The 22,291-nt window shown below is 50.6% G+C and overlaps 1 protein-coding gene across 1 annotated transcript in view; it reads left to right on the forward strand.

Moving 5' to 3' along the window:
- Nucleotides 1-22,291, forward strand: part of LRFN2 (leucine rich repeat and fibronectin type III domain containing 2) — a 190,283-nt gene that overhangs the window by 148,630 nt on the left and 19,362 nt on the right. Inside the window, exon 2 of the mRNA XM_080665884.1 lies at nt 871-2,295. Within this exon, the coding sequence (XP_080522010.1) occupies nt 896-2,295 (1,400 nt within the window). The 5' untranslated portion in view covers nt 871-895. The remainder of the gene's footprint in view (nt 1-870; nt 2,296-22,291) is intronic.

Genomic DNA, 22,291 nt, shown 5'->3' on the forward strand with positions numbered 1-22,291 from the left:
GAAAACACAAGCAGGGGAGAGGGAATGCACAGTCTGGTGGGGCCTGAGGGCGGAGGTGACTTTTGAGTAAAGACCTGAGCATTAGGCCATGGACAAGGCCTCATCTACACACAGATAAGCCCTTCCTGTACCTGAAGCCCAAGTGAGATGACGTGTTTGAAATTCCGGGCAGAGGACCCAGCACCTCCGAATACTCAGAAGTTCGTGTCCCACCACCTTCTCTACTTCCCTGAGCTCCCAAAGAGGCATGTGCACTCTGGGTTCTCCATGGTGAAGCTTTTATCCAAAGCCAGTTCCCCACTAACCGTGGTGTCTCTCAGAGCTAACTGTCTCCTGGTCCACGTCCTTGTTCTTAAGGAATGCTGGTCCTATTTCATTTCATGCCGAGTCTAAACCAATTAAGAAGGTGAAACTGCTTCAAAGCGCAGCCAGAACACACTTTTAAAATCCAATGGTCACAAATGAACCACTAGTGTGAGATCATCCATCCATCCATCCATCCATCTGAAAAATATGTATTGAACAGCTACTGGGTCCCAGGCCCTGTGCTAGATGCGTGGGATATGGCGATGTTCAAAGAGGACATGAGGACCTGCCCTCATGGAGCTGACATCCTAGTGGGGAGAGAGGAAGCATCTCACGGCCACAGTTAATAAGTAAATGCAGTAGTCTGTTAGAACGTGATAAGAGCTAGGAAAAGAAGAAAAAGTAGAACTGTATTAGAGGGGTTGGTAGGAGAGATTATACCTTGCAATGAGCAGATGCCATTCATGGCTGCTCCCCAAGGCCGTGGTCATGAGAGGAAGGAAGCTCTGGATGAGGGCCTTGGGAAGTCGCCTCCTGACCCTGACCTGTGTCCCTCCCTTCCAGGCGCTGCAGCCTGAGTGACCAGACCATGGAGACCCTGCTTGGTGGCCTGCTGGCGTTTGGCATGGCATTTGCCGTGGTTGACGCCTGCCCCAAGTACTGCGTCTGCCAGAACCTGTCTGAGTCTCTGGGGACCCTGTGCCCGTCCAAGGGGCTGCTCTTCGTGCCCCCGGACATCGACCGGAGGACGGTGGAGCTGCGCCTGGGCGGCAACTTCATCATCCACATCGGCCGCCAGGACTTCGCCAACATGACGGGGCTGGTGGACCTGACCCTGTCCAGGAACACCATCAGCCACATCCAGCCCTTCTCCTTCCTGGACCTCGAGAGCCTGCGCTCCCTGCACCTCGACAGTAACCGGCTGCCCAGCCTTGGGGAGGACACGCTGCGCGGCCTGGTCAACCTGCAGCACCTCATTGTGAACAACAACCAGCTGGGCGGTGTGGCTGACGAGGCCTTCGAGGACTTCCTGCTGACGTTGGAGGACCTGGACCTCTCCTACAACAACCTCCACGGCCTTCCCTGGGGCTCCGTGCGCCGCATGGTCAACCTGCATCAGCTGAGCCTGGACCACAACCTGCTGGACCACATCGCCGAGGGCACCTTTGCGGACCTGCAGAAGCTGGCCCGCCTGGACCTCACCTCCAACCGGCTGCAGAAGCTGCCCCCGGACCCCATCTTCGCCCGCTCCCAGGCCTCCGCGCTGGCCGCCACGCCCTTCGCCCCACCCTTGTCCTTCAGTTTCGGGGGGAACCCACTGCACTGCAATTGTGAGCTCCTCTGGCTGCGGAGGCTGGAGCGGGATGACGACCTGGAGACCTGTGGCTCCCCGGGGGGCCTCAAGGGCCGCTACTTCTGGCACGTGCGCGAGGAGGAGTTTGTGTGCGAGCCACCTCTCATCACCCAGCACACGCACAGGCTGTTGGTTCTGGAGGGCCAGGCGGCCACACTCAAGTGCAAGGCCATTGGGGACCCCAGCCCGCTCATCCACTGGGTGGCCCCGGATGACCGCCTGGTGGGGAACTCCTCAAGGACCTCCGTGTATGACAACGGCACCCTGGACATCCTCATCACCACATCTCAGGACAGTGGTGCCTTCACCTGCATCGCTGCCAATGCCGCCGGGGAGGCCACGGCCACGGTAGAGGTCTCCATCGTCCAGCTGCCACACCTCAGCAACAGCACCAGCCGCATGGCGCCCCCCAAGTCCCGCCTCTCGGACATTACTGGCTCCAGCAAGACCAGCCGGGGAGGGGCAGGCAGCGAGGGTGGGGAGCCTCCCAAAAGCCCCCCAGAACGGGCTGTGCTTGTGTCTGATGTGACCACCACCTCGGCCCTGGTCAAGTGGTCGGTCAGCAAGTCAGCACCCAGGGTGAAGATGTATCAGCTGCAGTACAACTGCTCCGACGATGAGGTACTGATTTACAGGTGAGCCAGGACTGCGTGAGACAGGGAGGGGTCTGGCTGGGGGAGGAGGGAGTGGTGGGAGGGCTTTGAGCTGTTCCCACCTGAAGCCCTCCTCCCCAAAGTTGCCTGTGGGAATCATGGGCAAACCGTGCCATTCGTGTAGATGAAAGAACATCATCTACAAGTTGAAGAAGAGAGGAACCCACACGGGCAGCCCCAGGAGATGTGTGTGTAGGTGGTTTAGGCCTCCTAGGGGCGTGGCAGGGGTAGATGGTCACATGGTTCTGAGCCTTGGAACTTTCCATTTTAGCCACAGCTAGAGGACATGCAAGAACAATGTGTGGGCCTCTTGGCTAAATTGTCTGACTCCTCCAAGGAAGAGCAGATCTGGCCTCACCTGGACTCAGATGAAGTTGTGATTAAGGCTTTGAGGTCAGGAAGAGTAGAATTCATGGCTTGGCCACTTGCTAGCTATGCAATTCTCCTGGGCTGCCTTGGCTTTCCTCATCTGGAAAATGGGGGTAATCCATACATAACTTAGTCTGGACACTTGGTTGCAGGTAATCGAACCCAAGTCAAACAGGCTTAAAAAAAGAAAAAAGCAATGTGTTGGGTCATGTTGCTTCAGGCTCAGCTAGACCAAAAGCCCCACAACCACCTGCATTCCCAGAGTTTCTTCCCTTCCCCAAGTTCCATTTCTTCTGGGCTGGCTTCACCTGCAGGCAGCCTCTTTCCCTAAACAGCCCTAGAAGGATTAGTGTCTTTTTCTCAGTTTGTCCTACTGAAGTCCCGGTGAGCTTTGATTGGCTAGAGCAGGTCACGTGACATCCAAGGTAATCCTGCCCACCTGCACTGACCTCTCTGGTGTCAGTCTCCTCACCTGGAAATGGAGACAATGATGTTGACCTTGTGAATTTGCTGTGAGAATCTAGGGGCAGTTGCCCAGGCCTGGTACGAAGGGACCAAAAGGCTGCACAGAATTGCCTGAGCCATTCAGAGGAAGGAAGGAGCTCACAGCGTGATGGGTACAACCCAAGGGCCTGGAGGTCTGACCCCACAGGAGTTTCCTTCTCGGTTTGTGCCTCGTTTGTGCTACAGATGAGGGGCATGGCCTAGAATCCTACCACTCAAAGAATGCATGGTTTCTTTGAAATCCCATTTACCTTTTATGCATGTAAACGGGCATTCTGGGAAGAAATCCTGTAGGCTTCACCTACAGCCGAGGGGTCCATGGGTCAAGAGGTCAAGTACCCTTGACCTAGCGTTGAGGTTTCTTCCAGCTCTGACCTCCTGAGTTGATGAGTCTCTGCCTGGGCAGGTGTGGGAAGGAAGCGGAGGTTCCCTTACCCGGCACATGCTTACCTCGAATTTCCTTTACCTGTTTTATCTGGAGAGCAGCTTCATTTCTCAGGATGGAGAGAAAGCATTAGAACAAAAATATGCATATGTGCATGTGTAGAAAGATATATAGACAGAGGTATAAAATTAAACTTAAATATGCATATGTGTATTTTTCTAATTATAAAAGTAATAGTCTTTATAGCAAATTTGGAAAATAAGAGAAATGATAAAGAGGGAAATAAGAATTATCTGTAACCACTCAAAATTGACCCGAGGTCTTTGGCCTCTCCATTTTATTTCAATTCAAAACAATATTTATGATCATTCTAGCGTGTGCATTTGTTTCTTAATTCCTCCACTCAACATTATAGCTGCTTAGTTCCCATGGTATTCAAGTATTTTTCACTTGCTGTCCCATAATTTATTTAACCAATCTTCTATTGTTGGACATTTAAGTCATTTACCATTTTTTAATATTAAAAGTAATGCTGCAATGACTATCTTTGTACATCAATTTATTGGTGCAGCTTCGATGATTTCCTTAGCATATTTTCCTAGGAATTGAATTACTGGCTTAGCGAGCAAAGTATAACCTTTATATGTTGCATATGAATATTTATTAACCCTCTCGCCAGGGGAAGGTGACAGTGGCCACTTTGACCACTCCTTTGCCAGTTATTGAATATCTAATTACTTGCATCTTTGCCAATTTTATAGGTGGAAAATGGAACTTGTTTTAATTTGCATTTCTTTGATAACTTCTGAGATTGACCTTTGAAAAATATGTACTATTTCTTCCCTTGTGCATTTATGATATGGTCTGACTTTGATAAGAAGTGTAAAGGTGGCAGCTCCCAGCGCTGGGGCTGGTACAGGCCTGGGATGAGGGGGACTGAAGTCTGCGAGGCGGTGACGTTGCATCCAGGTGGCAACAAGCTGAGGGTCTAAGAAATTCTGAGAGGGTCACCGGAGGCGCTGGGACAACACTCCTGAAATCACTCAGGGTGGGAATTCAAACTGCTTTTATTTGGTGATTGTCATCCCGGAGACACTCGGTTTATAAATATAAATAAAATGGAAGCATAAGTAACCTCGGAATTAAAAAAAAATGCTGAGTTCCTTTTAGGGTGTCATGAGGATTAGAAGAGATACAGCATGGAATGCTCTCCAAATAGCGGGGACACATAGTACGTGCTCAAGGAATACAAATCATTACTATTGTTGGTAGTAATAGTAACCATGGTAATGGTGAGAGTAAGACCATTACCTATCTGCCAACCTGGGGAAGGAAATGGAAGAGGAAGGTGAGATACACAATTCAGTCTTTAAGAAGACAGGTTTCCAAAATTTTAGAGCAGAAGGTCAAGGTGCCAGATAATAACAATAGCAGTCAGTAGCCAACATTACTGCCACTTATATGCCTATGATGTGTAGCTCCACAGGCAATATCTCATTTAATTCTCCTGGACATACCAAGAAGTGTGGAGGCCAAGAGAATTAGACAACTCTCTGAGGTCACACCGCCAGAAAGAGGCAGGACTGACTTGAGCCCAGGCCTTCTGGCTTCAGCTCTGGTGGCACTGCCCTGACCATGAATCTTACTCCAGAGAAACAGAGGACTCAAAAAAAGAAACTGTGGATTTTTATTTAATTTTTAAATATATTTTTATTGATTTCAGAGAGGAAGGGGGAGAGAGAGAAACATCAATGATGAGAGAGAATCATTGATGGGCTGCCTCCTGCATGCCTCCTACTGGGGGCATGTGCCCTGACTGGGAATTGAGGATTTGAACCTTTGACCTCTTGGTTCATGGGTTGATGCTCAACCACTGAGCCACACCAGCCAGGACTGAAACTGCGGATTTTTAGAAAGGAGTTGAACCCATGAGAAAGAAAAGACACCAGCCGCTGCACAGTGGCTCCGTGGTATGCTCAGACTTGGACAAGAAAGTGTACAAAAGAAGGGAAGGAAGGATTGTATGCAAAAGTGAATATTAAAGAGGGGCACACACTGTACAGAGAGCTCAAGGCAGCCAATAAGGGCTTTCAATCCATGGCCAGAGCACGAAGAGAAAAATGACGAAGGTCTGCTGTTTGGGAAGGAGGTTGCGGAAGACTGGACAAGAGCCAGCAGCCAAAGCTGAGCAATTTCCAATTTGCCTCTACCCTCCCCAGCAAGCACAATAGCAACAATATAATCAGTCCTCACTTAACATCATCTGCAGGTTCTGCGACTTTGAGCAATAGGACACATAACCAAGCCAATTTCCCCTAGGCTAATGGATACACACAAGTTCCTCCCACATCAATCAATGTGATAATGAAACGACATTATTATTGGAGGATCTGCGTGGAGAGCTTACTGGCACCCGGCACTCTTCTAGGGCGTTATGCATACTAACTCCTTTAGTTTTCTCAGACTCCCTCCCCCCGCACTCTTTCCCCCCAGGGCCATGACTGCGCTTTTCCCACATTTCACATGAGAAATTTGCTCCAGGTGTTACACATGGGGTAAGCAGCAGAGACGTAATTCGAATCCAGGCAACTTGGGGAGGACAGACTGATACTACAGAGAGGGCACCGGAGCCCAGCAGAGATGCATCACATGGCAGATTGGCCCAGGCCCCAGGGACGCATCCAGGATTAAAGGAAACTGGATGAGGTTCCCAAGCCCGGGGAGTGGTCCCGGAACAGCAGGGACAGAAAGGGAAGTGCCTGAGGTGGGAAATGGGCACATACTCTACTTTCCACAGAACAGACCCAGAAAGCCAGAGTAAGCACGGCTGGGCGGGAGCATTCTGAATTCCAGGAAGAATTTTTCAGCGGATGCTGTAAGCCCCTGGAAAGGAAGGCTGATCGCCGGGATCAGAAGTGGGTTCACAGGGAGCAAATCCTGCCAAGTTATTGAGCTGTCTTCAGGGGACACTGTGGCCAGGAGTTCTCAACCTTTCAGTCTGCCTCCTCATCATTCAGGAGGGCAGCCTGCTCAGTGATGTCCCTCCTCGCTCTATGATTCTCCGCTAGGCCCTGTCCCCATGCGTCTCCACAGGGAGGTGGGCCGGATGCTCTGGGTGATAAGTGCACCTAGAAAATGTCCTAGGAGTTTCCACCGGCTGTGACTCACTGCCATAAACGGAGCACATCACCACTGCACGAGGTGGCTGACAAAATCTTACACTGTTTTTGGAATGAAGTGGAGAAATGGAAACGGGTGGTAGACTTACACCTGGCCAGAGAAGCAGACTGATGAATAAAGGGGCATGAACATGTCGTGTGCCTCAGTACCTGCCTCCATTCCTGTGCAGCTCAGTGTATTTCCTGTTGGTATGGATGACAGCACAGAGAAAGCATGTTCAGGACTCAACTGCCTGAATTCAAGGTAGAGAAAATCTGGCTTCACTGGAATTTTATGTGGCCGGTTCAGAGTTTTAGTTGATCTCAAAGGCATTATGGCTACAAAGTAATGGAGCTGCTCAGAGACGCCTATAGTGTTCAGTTGTGTTAACTAAGTAAAGTGCTCTGATCATGGATGGGAAGTTACCACTCTGATCACTGAATCATCTGAGCAGGCTGTGATATGTTTAACACAGAAGACACAGTCTTAGGAGTCATCTTTCCATCTGCAGTGTACCCAGTGATCAGGTGATGAGGATGGGGTTTGGGAGCTTGTGTATGATGGGCAAAGGTTACCTTGGAGACAGCAGGACTTAGAAAAGATGTCATAGCACCCTTAACCTATTCAAAGAACTTACATGAGTAGAAGGGAAACACACACACACACACACACACACACACACAGCCAATGGCCCAATACAAAAAAATTTCAGCAGCAACAGCTGTCCATACCTCTCCCATAGCCTCTGTGGCTGTGGGGTGCTTGGCTTTGTGTCTCTAGCATGTGCTATTCATGTGCTCCTCATCTCTGGACCCCGCAGCTCCTAGTAAGTCCTGGCCCACCACAGCTATCAAGTCACTATTTGGTGAACTGAACAGAATGGAAATGAGCATCAGCGCTGCCCAACAGCAGAATAAGTCAGAGCTGCCACTAAGCCGTGAGCTGCCCATGCCAGGAGGGTTAAGGCAGAACCCGGCTAACTCTGTCCTGGGCTACCGGTGGGCAGCCTGACTTTAACATGTGACTTAAATGAGTCCAGCCCTGATAGTCCACTAGTATGACTCTGTTTGAGACTTTTATAATCCCAGGATCAAGACAATATGGTGAGCATGGTTGGGGCCACTAAGCCTCTTGCCTCTCAGGGTTAGGGGGCCTGTCTCACCAGGTTTTGAGTCCCAGGACCTGCGGGACAGACAGGGACTTTGGCATTGGCTCAGGTTGTCCCACCAGACCTGGACACTAGTCACTGGCAGGTCACCACGACCCACGCCAAGGCCCCACAGAAGCCTGGGAGCTGCGAGCAGCATCTGAAGGCATCAGGTTCTGTTCCACTGCAGGAAGGGGGAGCGGCCCCAAGTCATGGGAAACTCGGGTTTGAATCCGGCTATGAAATAGTGCCCTGCTTTTACCAGATAACTAGCTCTCTCGTGCTCTGAGGGTTCTTGCTGACTTCCCAAGGCCTTCGCCTTCCCTGAGTGCACCCAGCCGAGCCCTGCAGGCAGGCCTGGGACACAGGACCCAGACAATCCTCAGGTGGGACCTGTTTCCCATATGAGCAGGGAGGGTGGACTGCCCCATCTCTCAGCCCCAGAACCTGCCCTTGAAGGAAGTGGCCAGCATTACTGGCACAGTGTCAGAGGGAGGAGGGGCCAATAAGGGGAAGAGGAAGGGTGGCAAGAATGGAGTCAAAAAGAAGAGGTCCCCCTACCCACCCAGGAAAATCAGCAGCCCATCCAGCTCAGCCTCCTCCCTGGTGCGACCTGGGACGTTAAGTGGCCTGCATGTCATTATCAGTCCAAGTGACACTCACAAACACTTGTCTCCAGGAGTCATCAGGAACGTCTGTCAGCAGGCGTGATGCTGCAACAGTCCCCAGGAGGGCCGGGGGCCTGGCAAACTCGCTTCCACAGCACAGGGTGGGATTAGCCTGATGTGGCCCTGCCCTCGTGGTGCCTATTATGTGCCATCACCTCCACGTTGGGAGAGCGAGGGATTATGGGAAGAGAAACCATCGGGTGGGGGAGACAGCAGCCATTCCATGCCCCCTGCTCCAGCTGCAGTCCCCTTTCCAGGCCATGTTCTTCCATGATTCCCAGGCACGCCCCCCACCCTGGGGCACCGAGCTACCCACTGAGCTTTGCAGGGCTGTGGGGAAGCAGCTTTACTGTGGCTATGTCTCCCGTCTGGGTAAGGATAAGAGGGCAGAGCCAGCTCCCACCCCGTCAGGCTCTTGTCAATCAACATTTCAGTGGAGATCTGCCCCTCCCCTGGAAAATACATACGGTGAAACCTTGGTTCTCAAAGTTAATTCATTCCAGAAGGCTGTTTGAGAAGCAAATTGTTCGAAAACTGAGTCATTTCCCCCCATTATAAACAATGTAAATTGAATAATCCGTTCCAGACCCCCAAATGATTCCCTGTTTTAACCTTTCTCAATTGCCTGTGATTGTTGTTTTGTGAGCAGTTGCACACCGTTAGCACCATCAGCACTTTTGATGGCCCTCTTTATGTTTTAAAATTGTGCTAATTGTTGATTGCGCCATGCCATACTCAGTAACCAGATCAGACATGCGAACACTCTCTCATACTTTGCAATTATTTCTATTGTTCTCACAACTTGCATTTTCACTTTGCTGCTATCACTAACCTCCTTAGGACCCATGGTGTATGTATGTATCTATAATAATAAAAGGGTAATATGGTAATTAGACCAGACGTCCTTCCGATGAAGGCGGGGCTGCGAGGGAAGCCGGGGTCCCAGGTGCCAGAGGGAAGTAGGTGCCGACAGCTGGGGGAAGGAAGGCCTACTCTTGCATGAATTTTGTGCATCGGGCCTCTAGTTTAATAATAATAAGGAGCAACATAAGCAAAAAACAAAAATATTCAAAGCACAATTTCCTGAGATGTTAATAAAGTGTGGTTTGGCAGTAAACTCACTCATACTCACACATTCTCTCCTTTGTTCCCTGAGAGATGTGTGACTGATCATACAGGTATCAGCATGAAAGGGTTGTCAGGTCAAGAACTGTAGTTTTGTTTGACAACCGATACATTTTTCTGTGAACAATTTGGTCGAGCACTGAATTGTTTGAGATAGGAGACGTTTGAGAACTGAGATCCGACTGTGCATATCTTCCATGGGGTGGAGGGAAATTTATTGATGAACCCGGGATCTTATGGATACATGGAGAAATGATAGGGACAGGTGTTCCTTAAGGGAGGGGGCCGGCTAGGTCCAGGACCTGCTCCTATTCAGGAAGATTCTTTGACTCAGCTACTTCCACAGACATCCCAACTTCTACTTGAAAGGGTGGATTGAGCCTCCACAGGCAGAGGAAAGCAAAGGTATAAAGGAGGAAATTGGGGTGGATGCGGGGGGCCGGGGAGGGGGAGAACTCCCCAGCAGTTCTGTGGTTGAACCCAAAATCAAAATCAGCCCGCCTTGGATTTTATTTTTCTAATACTTCTAAGGGTTTTTTGTTTTGTTTTTTCCCCCATACTATTTGATTATTGGAGCCTGACATCCACAAGTGGGGATGGACAGGGCAAATGGGACAGTATGCCCATTGCATGGTTGGTAAAACTAAGTCTCAAATGAATTGAGTTGATTTCCTAAGGTTCTACAAAACAGACTGGGAATGCGGTCTCCCAATCCAGGTCCCATGCTGGAGCACATCCCACTGACACCCCATGGGTTTTTGTGAAGACTGATGACTCGGCTGAGGCACTAACTATCATTTCTCTGTGGGGAAGGATGTGGTAGGCCACTGGAGTTTGATGGGATTTCTCTTTCAGCTTTAGTTGCTTCCCTCATGGTTTTAAGGTCCAGCAATGTAAGAGAAAAGGGGAGCAGGGGTGCCAGTGAGTACTTGGGTCCCGCTCAGAAATAGTCCCCTGGGACCAGCCAGCAGAAAAGATGGTCGGGATGAGGATCCCTGGGTTCCATGTCTCCTCAGGGGAGCCGCTGTGCAAACCCATGTTGTCAGAGGCATCACAGAGAGAAAGGACCTGGAGGCAGCGGGGGAACCTAATGTGACTTACACTCACAGGGCATATGTCTCTGGGGGAAAAGACGTCCAGTGGGAGAGAGTTTAGATCTCGTCTCTGGGCAGCATGACCCCCAGGGGACCCACCTATCTTTCGGCTCTGCCATCCTCAGCTCAGTTCCTGCCTTAAGGTCGCCTCATAGTGCAAAAGGGCTGCTGGAGCTCCAGCTATTGCACCTCCTTTCTGCACACCAGGAGCTATGGATGGCTAAGGGGCAACAGGGCAAAGGGGCGGGGATTCTCAGAAGCTCTACCCATCACTTCGTCTTACGTCTAATCAGCCACACCTGTCTGCAAGGAAGTTGGGGAGTGTAATTTTTTTAAAAGGTAGGCATAATACACTGCCAGAAATATAGAGAAAAAGGGAGGCAACTAGCAGCCCTAGAATTCAAGTTTGCACCCAGCTCCCCCATTTACTCGTCCTTGTTCCATGGGCAAATCATTTCACTGCTCTCAGTCTCCGTCTTCTCACCTGTAAAGTGGAAGCAGAGATTCCTTTCTGCCTATTCATACATTGTGGTATAAATTGAATGAGATCAGGTATTTGAAGGTACATCTTTCATAGTCAGCTGTGCAGTACTGGATACATGTAAGTACATGTAAGTACTAATTGTGATTAGGAGACAGCCCACTCTCCCTTCCCTGTTCTGGCCGCTGTTCTCCAGGCTGCCTCGTGTGGCGCTTTCTTCAAAGCCTTACTCCCAGAGGGCTGCCAACCAGGAAAAGGATCGGCTAGAGTTTTAAGAGATCAAGGTATAAGGAGTAACCCCTTCCAGAAATGTTGTAGTTCAATTGGGGACTCTGTAAGACCCAAACAAGTGAATCTCTAATGGTGGAATTTCAAAACTCACAGCAGGTTTGTGTATAGGAGAGACGTTTTTAAGGGGTGCCTTCCAAGGATGTCTCAAATCGTAGCACTACCTCCCCTTCCTGTCCTCTTGCTCCGCACAGGAAGATGACACACTCGGATTCCAAAGCCTCAGGGCGTCTGTCTAGAGGTGACTAATTTCTCCACTTGTCATTTCCTCATCATTCTCAGAAAGCTCTGCAGGCGACGTCTCCCAAGATAGCAATGATTAGCAGAGCAAAGGGATTCGCGTGCGTCAGGTCCCTCTCTTCTGAAATGTGGCTGCTTCCTTCGAGTAGGGAGAACCAGAGTACCGGCCCCTGTTGACTTTGTACATGTTTGGTTAGTTTGCAGGTGGGGTGGGAATACTGTTTGTTTCAAACCAGAAAAACGCCAAGGAAGGTTTGCAGAGAGGGGCCTGGGAGAGGAGTGTCTGGGACTTGGGGGTCAGGGCTCGTGGTGGCGGCCATCAGAATGACAGCCAACACTCTCTGGCAACTAGACTTTTCCAAGCGTGTTCCAGGCAACCAGCTCCTGGCAGCCTCAGTACAGCTCGAGTGGACCTGGGTGGCAAGGGCTCAAGCCAGGCTCTGAGACCAAGCCCAAGGTTTCCCACCAGCCAGGCATTTGCCAGCCTGGCTTTGCAGTTTCCCACTGCAATCCTCTGGGAGCTGTGTGCTCCCTCCAGGAGACCCCAATCAGCCTGGGGTGGCGCCCGCCGGAGCACCAGGATTTTAAAGCACCCCAGGGATTCTGGCGCGCATTCAGAGTCATGCCACTGCACCATACACCAGTGGAACCAGGTGTGTGAGAGCACTGGTGGGCAGACCCCTGCCAATCCCACAGCTGGGGTTTGGTCTCTGGACTTCTGGTGAGGGGAGAAGCTGGAGGTCTGGATTCTAGTCTCAGCTGTACTAGGCACTAGTCCCCTCACATGCCTGAGACTTTGCTCCATCTGCGGCATTGAAAGAAAACCCCTTCCAATGGGGATATCGCCAAAGAGACAAAGTGTGGAAAACACAAGCATCTTGTGCATTCATTTGCGGGAGCCATTTTCCTAATGCCCAGCTCAGCCTGGGTGACGGATGCAGCTGAGTTTCATTGTGCTTTGCAGATACTGTGCTTTTCACAAGTTGAAGGTCTGTGGCAACTCTGCCTCGAGCAAATCCAGAGGCGCCAGTTTTCCACCAGCATCTGCTCACTTCCTGTCTCTGTGTCGCATGTTGGTAATTCTCACAGTATTTCAGCATTTTTATTATTACTATGTGTTATTGTGATCTGTGATCAGTGATCTGTGATGTCACTATCATAATTGTTTTGGGGCACCACAAACCGCACCCATAAAAGATGGCAAGTTTAATCAATAAATGTATGCGTTCTGCCTATTCCACCGACCAGCTGTTCACCCACCTCTTTCCCTTTCCTCAGGCCTCCCTAATCCCCGAGACTCAGTTATATTGATTGTTATTAATTAGGCCAATTAATAACCTTGCAACTGCACCGACGTTAACGTGGGGCTCACTGCTTCCACTCGGGGACGAAAAAAGTCACATGTCTCTCACTTTAAATCAAAAGCTAGAAATAAGTAAGCTTAGTGGGGAAGATGTGTCAAAAGCCAAGATAGGCCAAAAGCTAGGCCTCTGCACCAATTAGCCAGGTTGTGAATGCAAAGGGAAAGTTCTTGAAGAAAACTAAACGTACGGCTCCAGTGGACAGTAAGCAAGTGAAACAGCCTTACTGCTGATACAGAGAACGGGTTAGTGGTCTGGAGAGAAGATCAAACAAACCAGACACAACATTCCCTTAAGCCAAAGCCTAATTCAGAGAGCAAGGCCCCAACTCTCTTCAATTCTATGAAAGCGGAGGTAGGTGAGGCAGCTGCAGAAGAAAAGTCTGATGCTGGCAGGGGTGGGTTTAAGGAAAGAGCCATCTCCATAATACAAAAGTGCAAGGAGAAGCAGCAAGTGATGATGTAGAAGCTGCAGCAAGTCATCCAGAAGATCTGGCTAAGATAATTTATGAAGTGGCTACACTAAACCACAGGTTTCCAATGTAGACGACCCACCTGGGACTTTCCTAGCCAGAGAGGAGAGGTCAATGCTTGGCCTCAAAGCTTCAAAGGACAGGCTGACTCTCTTGTTAGAGACTAATGCACCTGCTGACTTTAAGTTGAAGCCAATGCTCATTTACCATCTGAAACCCTTAGGGCCCTTAGAATTATGCTAAATCTACTCTGCCTGTGCTCTATAGATGGCACAACAAAGCCCGGGTGACAGCACATCTGTTTACAACATGGTTTCCTGAATATTTTAAGCCCACTGTTGAGACCTAGTACTCAGAAAAAAAAGATTCTTTTCAAAATATTACTGCTCATTAGCAATGCAGCCAAGAGCTCCAGTGGAGATGTTCAATGAGATGAATGTTGTTTTCATGCCTGCTAACACAACATCCATTCTGCAGCCTATGGATCCAAGAGTAATTGTGATTTTCGAGTCTTCTTATTTAAGAAATACATTTCGTACAGCTACAACTGCCACAGATAGTGATTCCTCTGATGGATCTGAGCAAAGTAAATTGAAAACCTCTGGAAAGAAATTACTATTCCAGATGCCATTGAGCACATGTGTGAGTCATGGGAAGAGGTGGCAATATTAACATTAACAGACATTTGAAAGATGTTGAGTCCAACCCTCATGGATGATTTGAGGGGTTCAAGTCTTCAGTGGAGGAATAACAGCAAATGTGGAGAAGACAGCAAGAGGACTAGAGTTAGAAGTGGAGCCTGATGTGCTGAATTGCTGCATCTCATGAGAAAACTTTAACAGATGAGGGGTTGCTTCTTGCGGATGAGCAGAGAGAATAGATTCTTGAGATGGAACCTACTCTGGTGGAAATGCTGTGAAGAATTTTTGAAAAGACAACAAAGGGTTTAGAATATTACATAACTTAGTTGGTCAAGCAGCAGGAGGGTTTGAGAGGACTTGACCCCTATTCTGAAGGCCAGCTGTGGGTACAGTGCCATCGCACAGCATCGCATGCTACAGAGCTTGTTCATGAGAGGGAGAGTCATTAAGGTGGAAGACTTGACTGTTGTCTCATTTAATAAACTGCCAGCCACCCCAGCCTTCATCAACCAGAACCTTGATCCGTCAGCAGCCATCGACATAGGGGCAAGACCCTCCACCAGCCAAAAGATCACGACTTACTGAAGGCTCAGATGATGGTTAGCATTTTGGGGCAATAAAGTATTTTTAACTAAGGTATGCACATATAATGCTATTGTACACCCAGTGGACTACAGTATGGTGTAAACATAACTTTTATATGTATCGGGAAACCAAAAAATCCGTGTGACTCCGTTTATGGCAATGGTCTGGAACCAAACCCGCAGTATCTCCAAGGCAGACCTGTACAAGGAGGATGGAATCAGGGGCTCCAGACAGGAGCTGCTGTTATCCCCCTGTCCTTTACGTCTCTGAGCCCCAGGCTTCTTGTCTGCAGAATGGGGATAAAGATAACTGTCCTGCCTATAAAGTGTGAAGTATTTCTAGCAGCAGAGATCTACTACAAACCCTTAACCACATCTGGGGGTAGGTTTCTGTCATGTGACACAACCCCAGAGGGAGGTAATTCAGGGCTGGTATGATTTCTCCGTGGACTTCAGGGACCGAGGCTCCTTCTGCAGGTCAACTGCACCGTCACTAACATGGGGCTCACTGCTCCCACTCGGGGACCTACTCTGGGTTGTCCAGCCCACAGGAGGACTTGATGTCCCCAAAAGCAGCCCCAACCTATGACAGAGAAAGATGGAGAGTTAATACTCCCTCTTCCTCCCCTTGCGGGGAAGAAAGAGGAGGACAATGAGTCATGTTCTATGCTGTTTCCCAGAGGGTCCCAGAGGAATTGAACCCCATTTGCCCACAATGGCAACTTGCTTAGCCAAACAGCCTGTGTGGATTTCCTTCCCCATTCCCTTACCCGAGGGTCCCGAGTCCACCTCCCCGAATAAACCACTGGTCCTGGAATCCTCGTCTCAAGGTCTGCCTCTGGGGAATGCAGACTAAACCAGGCACGGCCTCCCAGATGAGCCAGCCCCTTCAGGAGCCTCCCAAGGTTGGCTTCCCTCTCCCTGCACTTCCTCCCGCTGCACTGGAGGCTGAGACGGGGTCGTGTGTTCAGGCGTGTTGCCTCCCCAAGTAGAATCAGCGCTCTGCTGGAAGGTAGGGGAGGAGAATGGGTGTTGCGGGTGTGCAACCACCACTGAGCTGTGGCAAAAGCGTCAGGCATAACGTTCCTTGGCACCTGCCTCACAGTCACAGAACTCAGTAGTTAGCCTGGCGCCGAGGCCAGCTGGGAAGGACGCCAGTCCAGGCTGCTCCTCTGCCTCACTGCGGGCTCTGTTCTCACCTCCGGAGACACCGAGCAGCCAAGAGGGATGTGTTAGTTATTGCCAATTAAGCCTGTGATGGGACTGGGCACCCGATGGGTGGCAGAAGGGTTCAGGACGTGAAGTCAATTAAAGCCCATCATCTTCAGAGTCTCCGGGGTGGGCGGTAGGCAGGCAGGATCGCACAAAACCACAGAGGGATGGGTGAGCCCAGGGTGAAAGCCAGGCCACGGAGACATGAGATATGGATGGACGCGCTCATTAACTATTTACTAAGAAGAGCTATTTTGAGCTGGGGTGGGCTGCAGGGATGGGTTCCGACTTGCTCTGCGGGGCTGATGCCGTGGGTGAGAGAACGGATCCAGATGTGAGCAGGAACTTCCATTGCATTGAAAAGAAGATATGTGGTCGGAAATTAAACATCACAGGGAACTATTTAGCACTTAACCTTCTAACTAGCTAATTAGCTAGTGATGATAGTAAGGTAAGGGGCTTTTCAGTTGAGTAATTAGCTCTTAGGCACAGACCACACTTTGACTTCTGGTAGCTAGGTTTTCTTTACCCAGTCAACAAATATGTACTGAGTGTTTGCTTTTGGGTAGACTCTGGTCCAGACCCTAGGGTTAGAACAAGATAGGCAAAGCCCTTGCCTTCAAGGAGCTTACATTCTTATTGGGGAGAGGGTTTCTCATTTTAAAATGTACACTACGTATAAAAAATAATTAGTGTAAGGAGACAGAAACGGGGGCGGGGGGGTCTACTGTTTTATATCTGTTGTCAGGGATGGCCCCTCTGAGAGTGACATTGGATGGAATGAAAGAAAGAGCCAGGCGGGGGAGAAGCATGTGCAAAGGCCCTGGGGTAGAAACAGGCTGCTCTTGTTGGAGAAGCAGCAAGGAATCTAATGCATCTGGAGGAAAAGTAACAGTAAATGAGGGTAGAGGACTGGACAGGGCTGGATCATGTAGGGCCCTGTAGGCCATGAGGAGGCCTTGGATTTTATCCTGAATGAGATGGGGGCTACTAGGAGGCTGAACACAGGAGAGTGGCAGGATGTGCTTAAAAGGAAGATTCTGGCTGCTGGATGAAGAATAGACTGCAGGGGCAGAGGAGTGGAAGCAGGGAGACCAGTTACAGGGGGGTTGCAGGGGTCTTAGCTATGTCTTGAGACCCTCCTGCTCCTTACTGTCCACATCCATAAAGTGGGAGAAGGACCCCTCTAATCTTTTCACCTCAGGCCCATTATGAGAGTAGAAGGAGGTCAGGGTGGGGGCCTGTGAGGAGCAGGCAGTACTCAGGTAAAGATTAAAGCAGCATGTGATGGTTTTGCTGGCAGAATGTTTGGACCTGCATCTGTCCGGCCCCAGAAGCTCACAGCCCACAGCCCACAGCCCACAGCCAGGAGTGGAGAGGAGCCCCATCTCCCTCTCGAGCAGCACCTGACACCCATCACTGCCCCAGCTCCTCAGCCAGCACCCACCCTCCGCCCCAAGCCCTCTTATTCTGATAGGGAGCAGTTATTTATGTTCTTGTTTAACGAGCTCATTAGACATGTGCTGTGACGTTTCCTTCCCTCATGACTCTCAGTGCGTTTGCTGTGCGTGGCCGTGACGAGGGAGGTGGCAGTGGTCGGGGGCTTGGTGACCTGCAGTCTCTCTCCCGGGGTGCATGTGGGCAGGTAGGTGGCAAAGCTGCTGAGTCCCTGGCATGGAGGCAGGATCTGGAAGCTGAGATGGTGGCAGCAGCCGGCATTGAACACCAGAGATTCTTACCACCCTTCAAAATGCCACTGTGTGTGAGACAGTGCCAAGGGCTGCTTCTCAAGGCGGCTTTGACTGTCACTCGAAACAAGGCCTGAGTGGAACAAGCGGGACATTTAAATTCCTGGGGTGGCTAGGCAGGGGCTGGAAGGATGCCTGTCATGTGAGTGGGTGGCAGCTGCCTCCCTGATGCTGGGAAAGCACCCATGCCCAGGTTCAGACCCACACCCCACTCTCCCCCATCCTGCCTAGAGCAGGCCGAGGGCCGGGACTCCAGCCAAAAGCACTTCCTTCCCAGAAGATTAGAGGCCTGAAATTCTACCATTAGAGGTGCATTTCTTTGCATTTGTCATGGATAGAGGACCAGGGAGATGCTGAAGTGGTTTCCTCTGGGACTGTCCAACAGAGGGTATAAATGATGGAGGACATGAGGGAGGTCCCAAAAACAGGAGGGAGGGGGCCAGGAAGGGGTCATAAGTCTGTCTCAAAGCCCAATTCCTCTGTGTTGACATGGACAAGGGCTTGAGAGAGCTCAGGGAGAGGGAGGGAAAGCCAAGGTCTTGGGACCAGTCCAGCTATTTTACTCACCACAACTCTCTTGGACTCTGTTCTTCTATCTTTAAAATGGGCCCACTTCTTGCTACTCTCTTAGATTGAAAAAAAGATCAAGAGTGAGAAAGAGACAGTTCAAGGTCACCCAGGCAGCCCTCTCGTTTCTTTGTGAATCTTTTGATGCCCACACACCTCTTAGCCATCACCGCCACACCTCTTAGCCATCACCACCACACCTCTTAGCCATCACCGCCACACCTCTTAGCCATCACCGCCACACCTCTTAGCCATCACCGCCACACCTCTTAGCCATCACCGCCACACCTCTTAGCCATCACCGCCACACCTCTTAGCCATCACCGCCACACCTCTTACCCATCACCGCCACTCTTACCTTCCCTGGGATGCCCACTGGCCCCATGTGGAGATAACTTCCAGACACAAGGCACTCCCCCTCCTATTCTTCCAGAGCCTACAGCATGGTGTGTGCTCTAGCTGAGAAGGTTTCCTTATCACAGAGCCCAGATCCATCTCGCTCCCTTCGATTCTGCCTTCCCTCTCACCAGGAAGAAGCCAAATTCTCCTTCCATGGTGTGTCCATGTAATTTTTGCAAATGATTCTCATGGCTCATCTAATGCTATATATTTCTTCCAGATTCAACATCCTCACTTTTTGCCTTCCTCCATTCTTGCCTTTCACCTTCAGTCATTCAGGAGGTATTTATTTTATGTTTATAATGTCAGGTCTGGGCAGCTCAGGGAAGACGGCCCTGAACAGGACAGGCGTGGCCTCCTGCAGCTCCCATTTCCCAGGGAGGCAGACATTAAAGGACTATGTACTTGACTAGTGAAAGATTCAGTACCTGCAGCTGTGATAAGTGGTGTGTGTGTGTGTGTGTGTGTGTGTGTGTGTGAAAGAGAGAGAGAGAGAGAGAGAGAGAGAGAGAGAGAGCGCAGGTCCTGGGGCCTGACCTAGACCAGAAGACCAGGGAAGCCTTCCTGGAGGAGGTGGCTCAGAAGGTAGAGAAGGAGCTCAATCAGTGGAGAGATGTGAGAGGCACTGCATGTACAGGGCAGCTATGTTTCTCTCTGGAGCTGGAGAGGGTGTGTCCTACGGTGCATCTCCTGGCCCGGTGTCTCCGATGTGTGCCAGGTCTGCCATCCCCCTGTGCGTGTGGGGTCCATCAGTGGACAGTGTGCTGGATGTGGCCTGGCCAGAGCAAAGTGGACTGAGGATCTCCCTCCTGGGCGGAGGAGACCCTTCAGCTGAAGGCAGCCTCAGCGCACTCTGCCATCCCAGGGTTCAGGTCCTGCACAGACAGCGTGCCTCTAGCAAAGCGGCCCCCTTCACATCGCTCTGAGGCCATCACACCCTCCTACCTCCACTGTTTCCAAGATGAAGTCACAAGACTATGTAGCAGCTCAGTGGGTAGGTGGGAGTTATGCCGAACTTAGCACGTGGATGTCACACGCACCAGCCTGGGGCCCGGGCCTTTAGTTCAGCCTTCTTCTTTCTTTATTCTTTTTGTGTGTGTGATCTGTCATGAAACATTTTAAAAAGTTGTCTCATTTTGCACAGATTTGTATGTTGCAGGTCACCTCCTATCTGTGGCTGAAAGTAAATGGATTATAAATCACAAACCAATTGATGGAAATTAGGTCAAAGTGCCAAGTGAATGCAGGTGGTTTCTCCTCCCCTAATGAGGATGCTAATAAAAGCCAACCTTTCTGAGAAGTTAGCGCGTGCCAGGCACTACGCTAAGTGGTTGCCACTTATTAACTCATTTAATTCTTTCCGCATCCTGATCAAGAAGGTGCAGTTACTATTTTGATTTTATGGATGAGAAAACTGAGGTACAAACTGGTTACGTAGCCTGCCCAAGGTGTCCTGCCTGGGATGTGAACCCAGGCGGGCTGGCTCTGGGGTCAGCACCTTCACACACTGGTCGTGTACCTTAGCCTCTGAGTGCTTGCTGTGCATTTTCCCAGTGCACCAACCACGCACACTCCCTCGGGAGGCAGCTGCTACTCTTAAGCCCTCTTTACAGGGTAGGAATCTCTGGGTTCAGGAAGGGGGGTCAGCCACACGAGGCCTCCCAGCATGGAAGTGGCAGAACTAGTTCGCAAACCCAGGCTCGCTGTGCTCCAGAGAGAGCTCCTGGCCACTCCTCTTCCTCCCGACATGCGACATGCGTTAGGATGGAGAGCAGAGAGATGCTGCCTGCCCTTCCCAGCTGCCTCATCTATTAAGGAGCCCACAGCATCAGCCACTGTCACTCAGAACCCCCTTAAGGACACAGGAGAAGTAGGAACCAACCCACACGGAAGGGGGAGCAAGAGGAAACAGTGGGTGCGTGGGGAGGGCTGCAGTGGACAGTGGGAGACCCCCCGGGCAGTGCAGGAACGTCTGAGGAGCAAAACCACAGCTTCTGTGAAAACGGAGGCTCGGCTGCCGAGGGCCACAGGGCTCCGTGGAGGGGGGCAGGCGGACGCATGTCTTTCATCCCTCCTCCGCACTGAGCAAACTGATGGCCATGCGCTGGGCGTTCTGATTTACAAACTGCCATTTGAAATCCAGCTGCTTAGCCTCCCCACGGCTGCCTGCTCCCAGGACTGAAATGAAACCTGGGTCATGGGTTCAAACCTAGGGATGGGGTGTGTTCAGGGGAGAGAGTAGAGATGTGTGTCTTGGTCTCTGCCCTCACTGAGCCACATCCCCCAGGGCCACCGCCAGGCCCAGTGCTGAGGGGCAGGCAGGTGAGCAGGGCTGGAGGGTGGCACCTGGATCTCTGACAGCCACCAGGCTCCCTGGCTCATGGATGTCCAGTGGAGGGAGCAGCTGATAGATCACAGCTGGGCCGTTGACCTTGAGTCTTAAGTAAAGTGAAGAATGAGAGGTCATAGTTATCCCATCAGAGCCCCGGGAGCCGTGAACTGTCGCAGTGTGAATAAGGAAAGCAGCACATCACTCACCACTCCTGAAACGTGGCTGATCTGTCTTCTGGCCCTGTCACCTGCTGGGCAGGCTGGAGCAGGGTGCTCAGAGACACGGCGAAGGAAGACCCAGGGACTCCCCAGAGCCAAACAGTGCTCTCTCTGGAACTGGACAAGAATCACTGAGATTCATAGGTTCCTAGAATGTAGGTCCTCACCTCACATGTCACCCTTTTAGCCTGGCCAGGTGGCTCAGTTGTTTGGAGTGTCATCCCGTACCAAAAGATTGCAGGTTCGATTCCTAGTCAGGGCACATACTAGGTTGCAGGTTTGATCCCTGGTCAGGGTGTATAAAGGAGGCAGCTAATTGATGTTTCTCTCTCACATCCATGTTTCCTTCTCCCTCCCTCCCTCCCTCCCTCCCTCTCCCCCTTCTTCTCTCTAAAGTCATTAAAAAACGTCCTTGGGTGAGGATTTAAAAAATAAAATAAAATAAAATAAAATAAAATAAAATAAAATAAAATAAAATAAAATAAAATAAAATAAAATAAAATAAAATAAAATAAAATAAATATGTCACCCTTTTAACGAGGTTACCCCCGACCACCCACTTAGAGCTGAGCCTGCCTTCCCTACGCCTTAGCACGTTCACCGTCTCTCACCCTGTGATGCTTTTCCTTTTGTCCGTAGCCGCTCCACTTGTTCACATACTTAATAATTCACTAGCTGTGGTTCTCACTTGCCACCCCCCTCTCCCCACCAAGGTCAGCTCGCGGGGCAGGAGCTTGCGTCCCGTGGTCATGGCTGTATCCCATACCTAGGGCAGCGCTGAGACATGCTAGGGGCTCCATGGAAACTTCGTGGATGAATGGATGAGCCTGGAGAAAGCTTAGAATGGACTAATCCCGGCCCCTCGCCCAAAAAGAGCAGAGACCCAGACGGGGACAGCGCAGGGTCATGCAGCCTGTTGGTGTTGGGAGCCGCAGAGCTGGGGGGAGAACCAGGCACTGCAGTCCTAGGCCAGCCAGCGCTGGG

The sequence above is a fragment of the Plecotus auritus genome (genome assembly GCF_963455305.1).
Source record: "Plecotus auritus genome assembly, chromosome: 4".
In the NCBI taxonomy this organism is placed as follows: Eukaryota; Metazoa; Chordata; class Mammalia; order Chiroptera; family Vespertilionidae; genus Plecotus; species Plecotus auritus.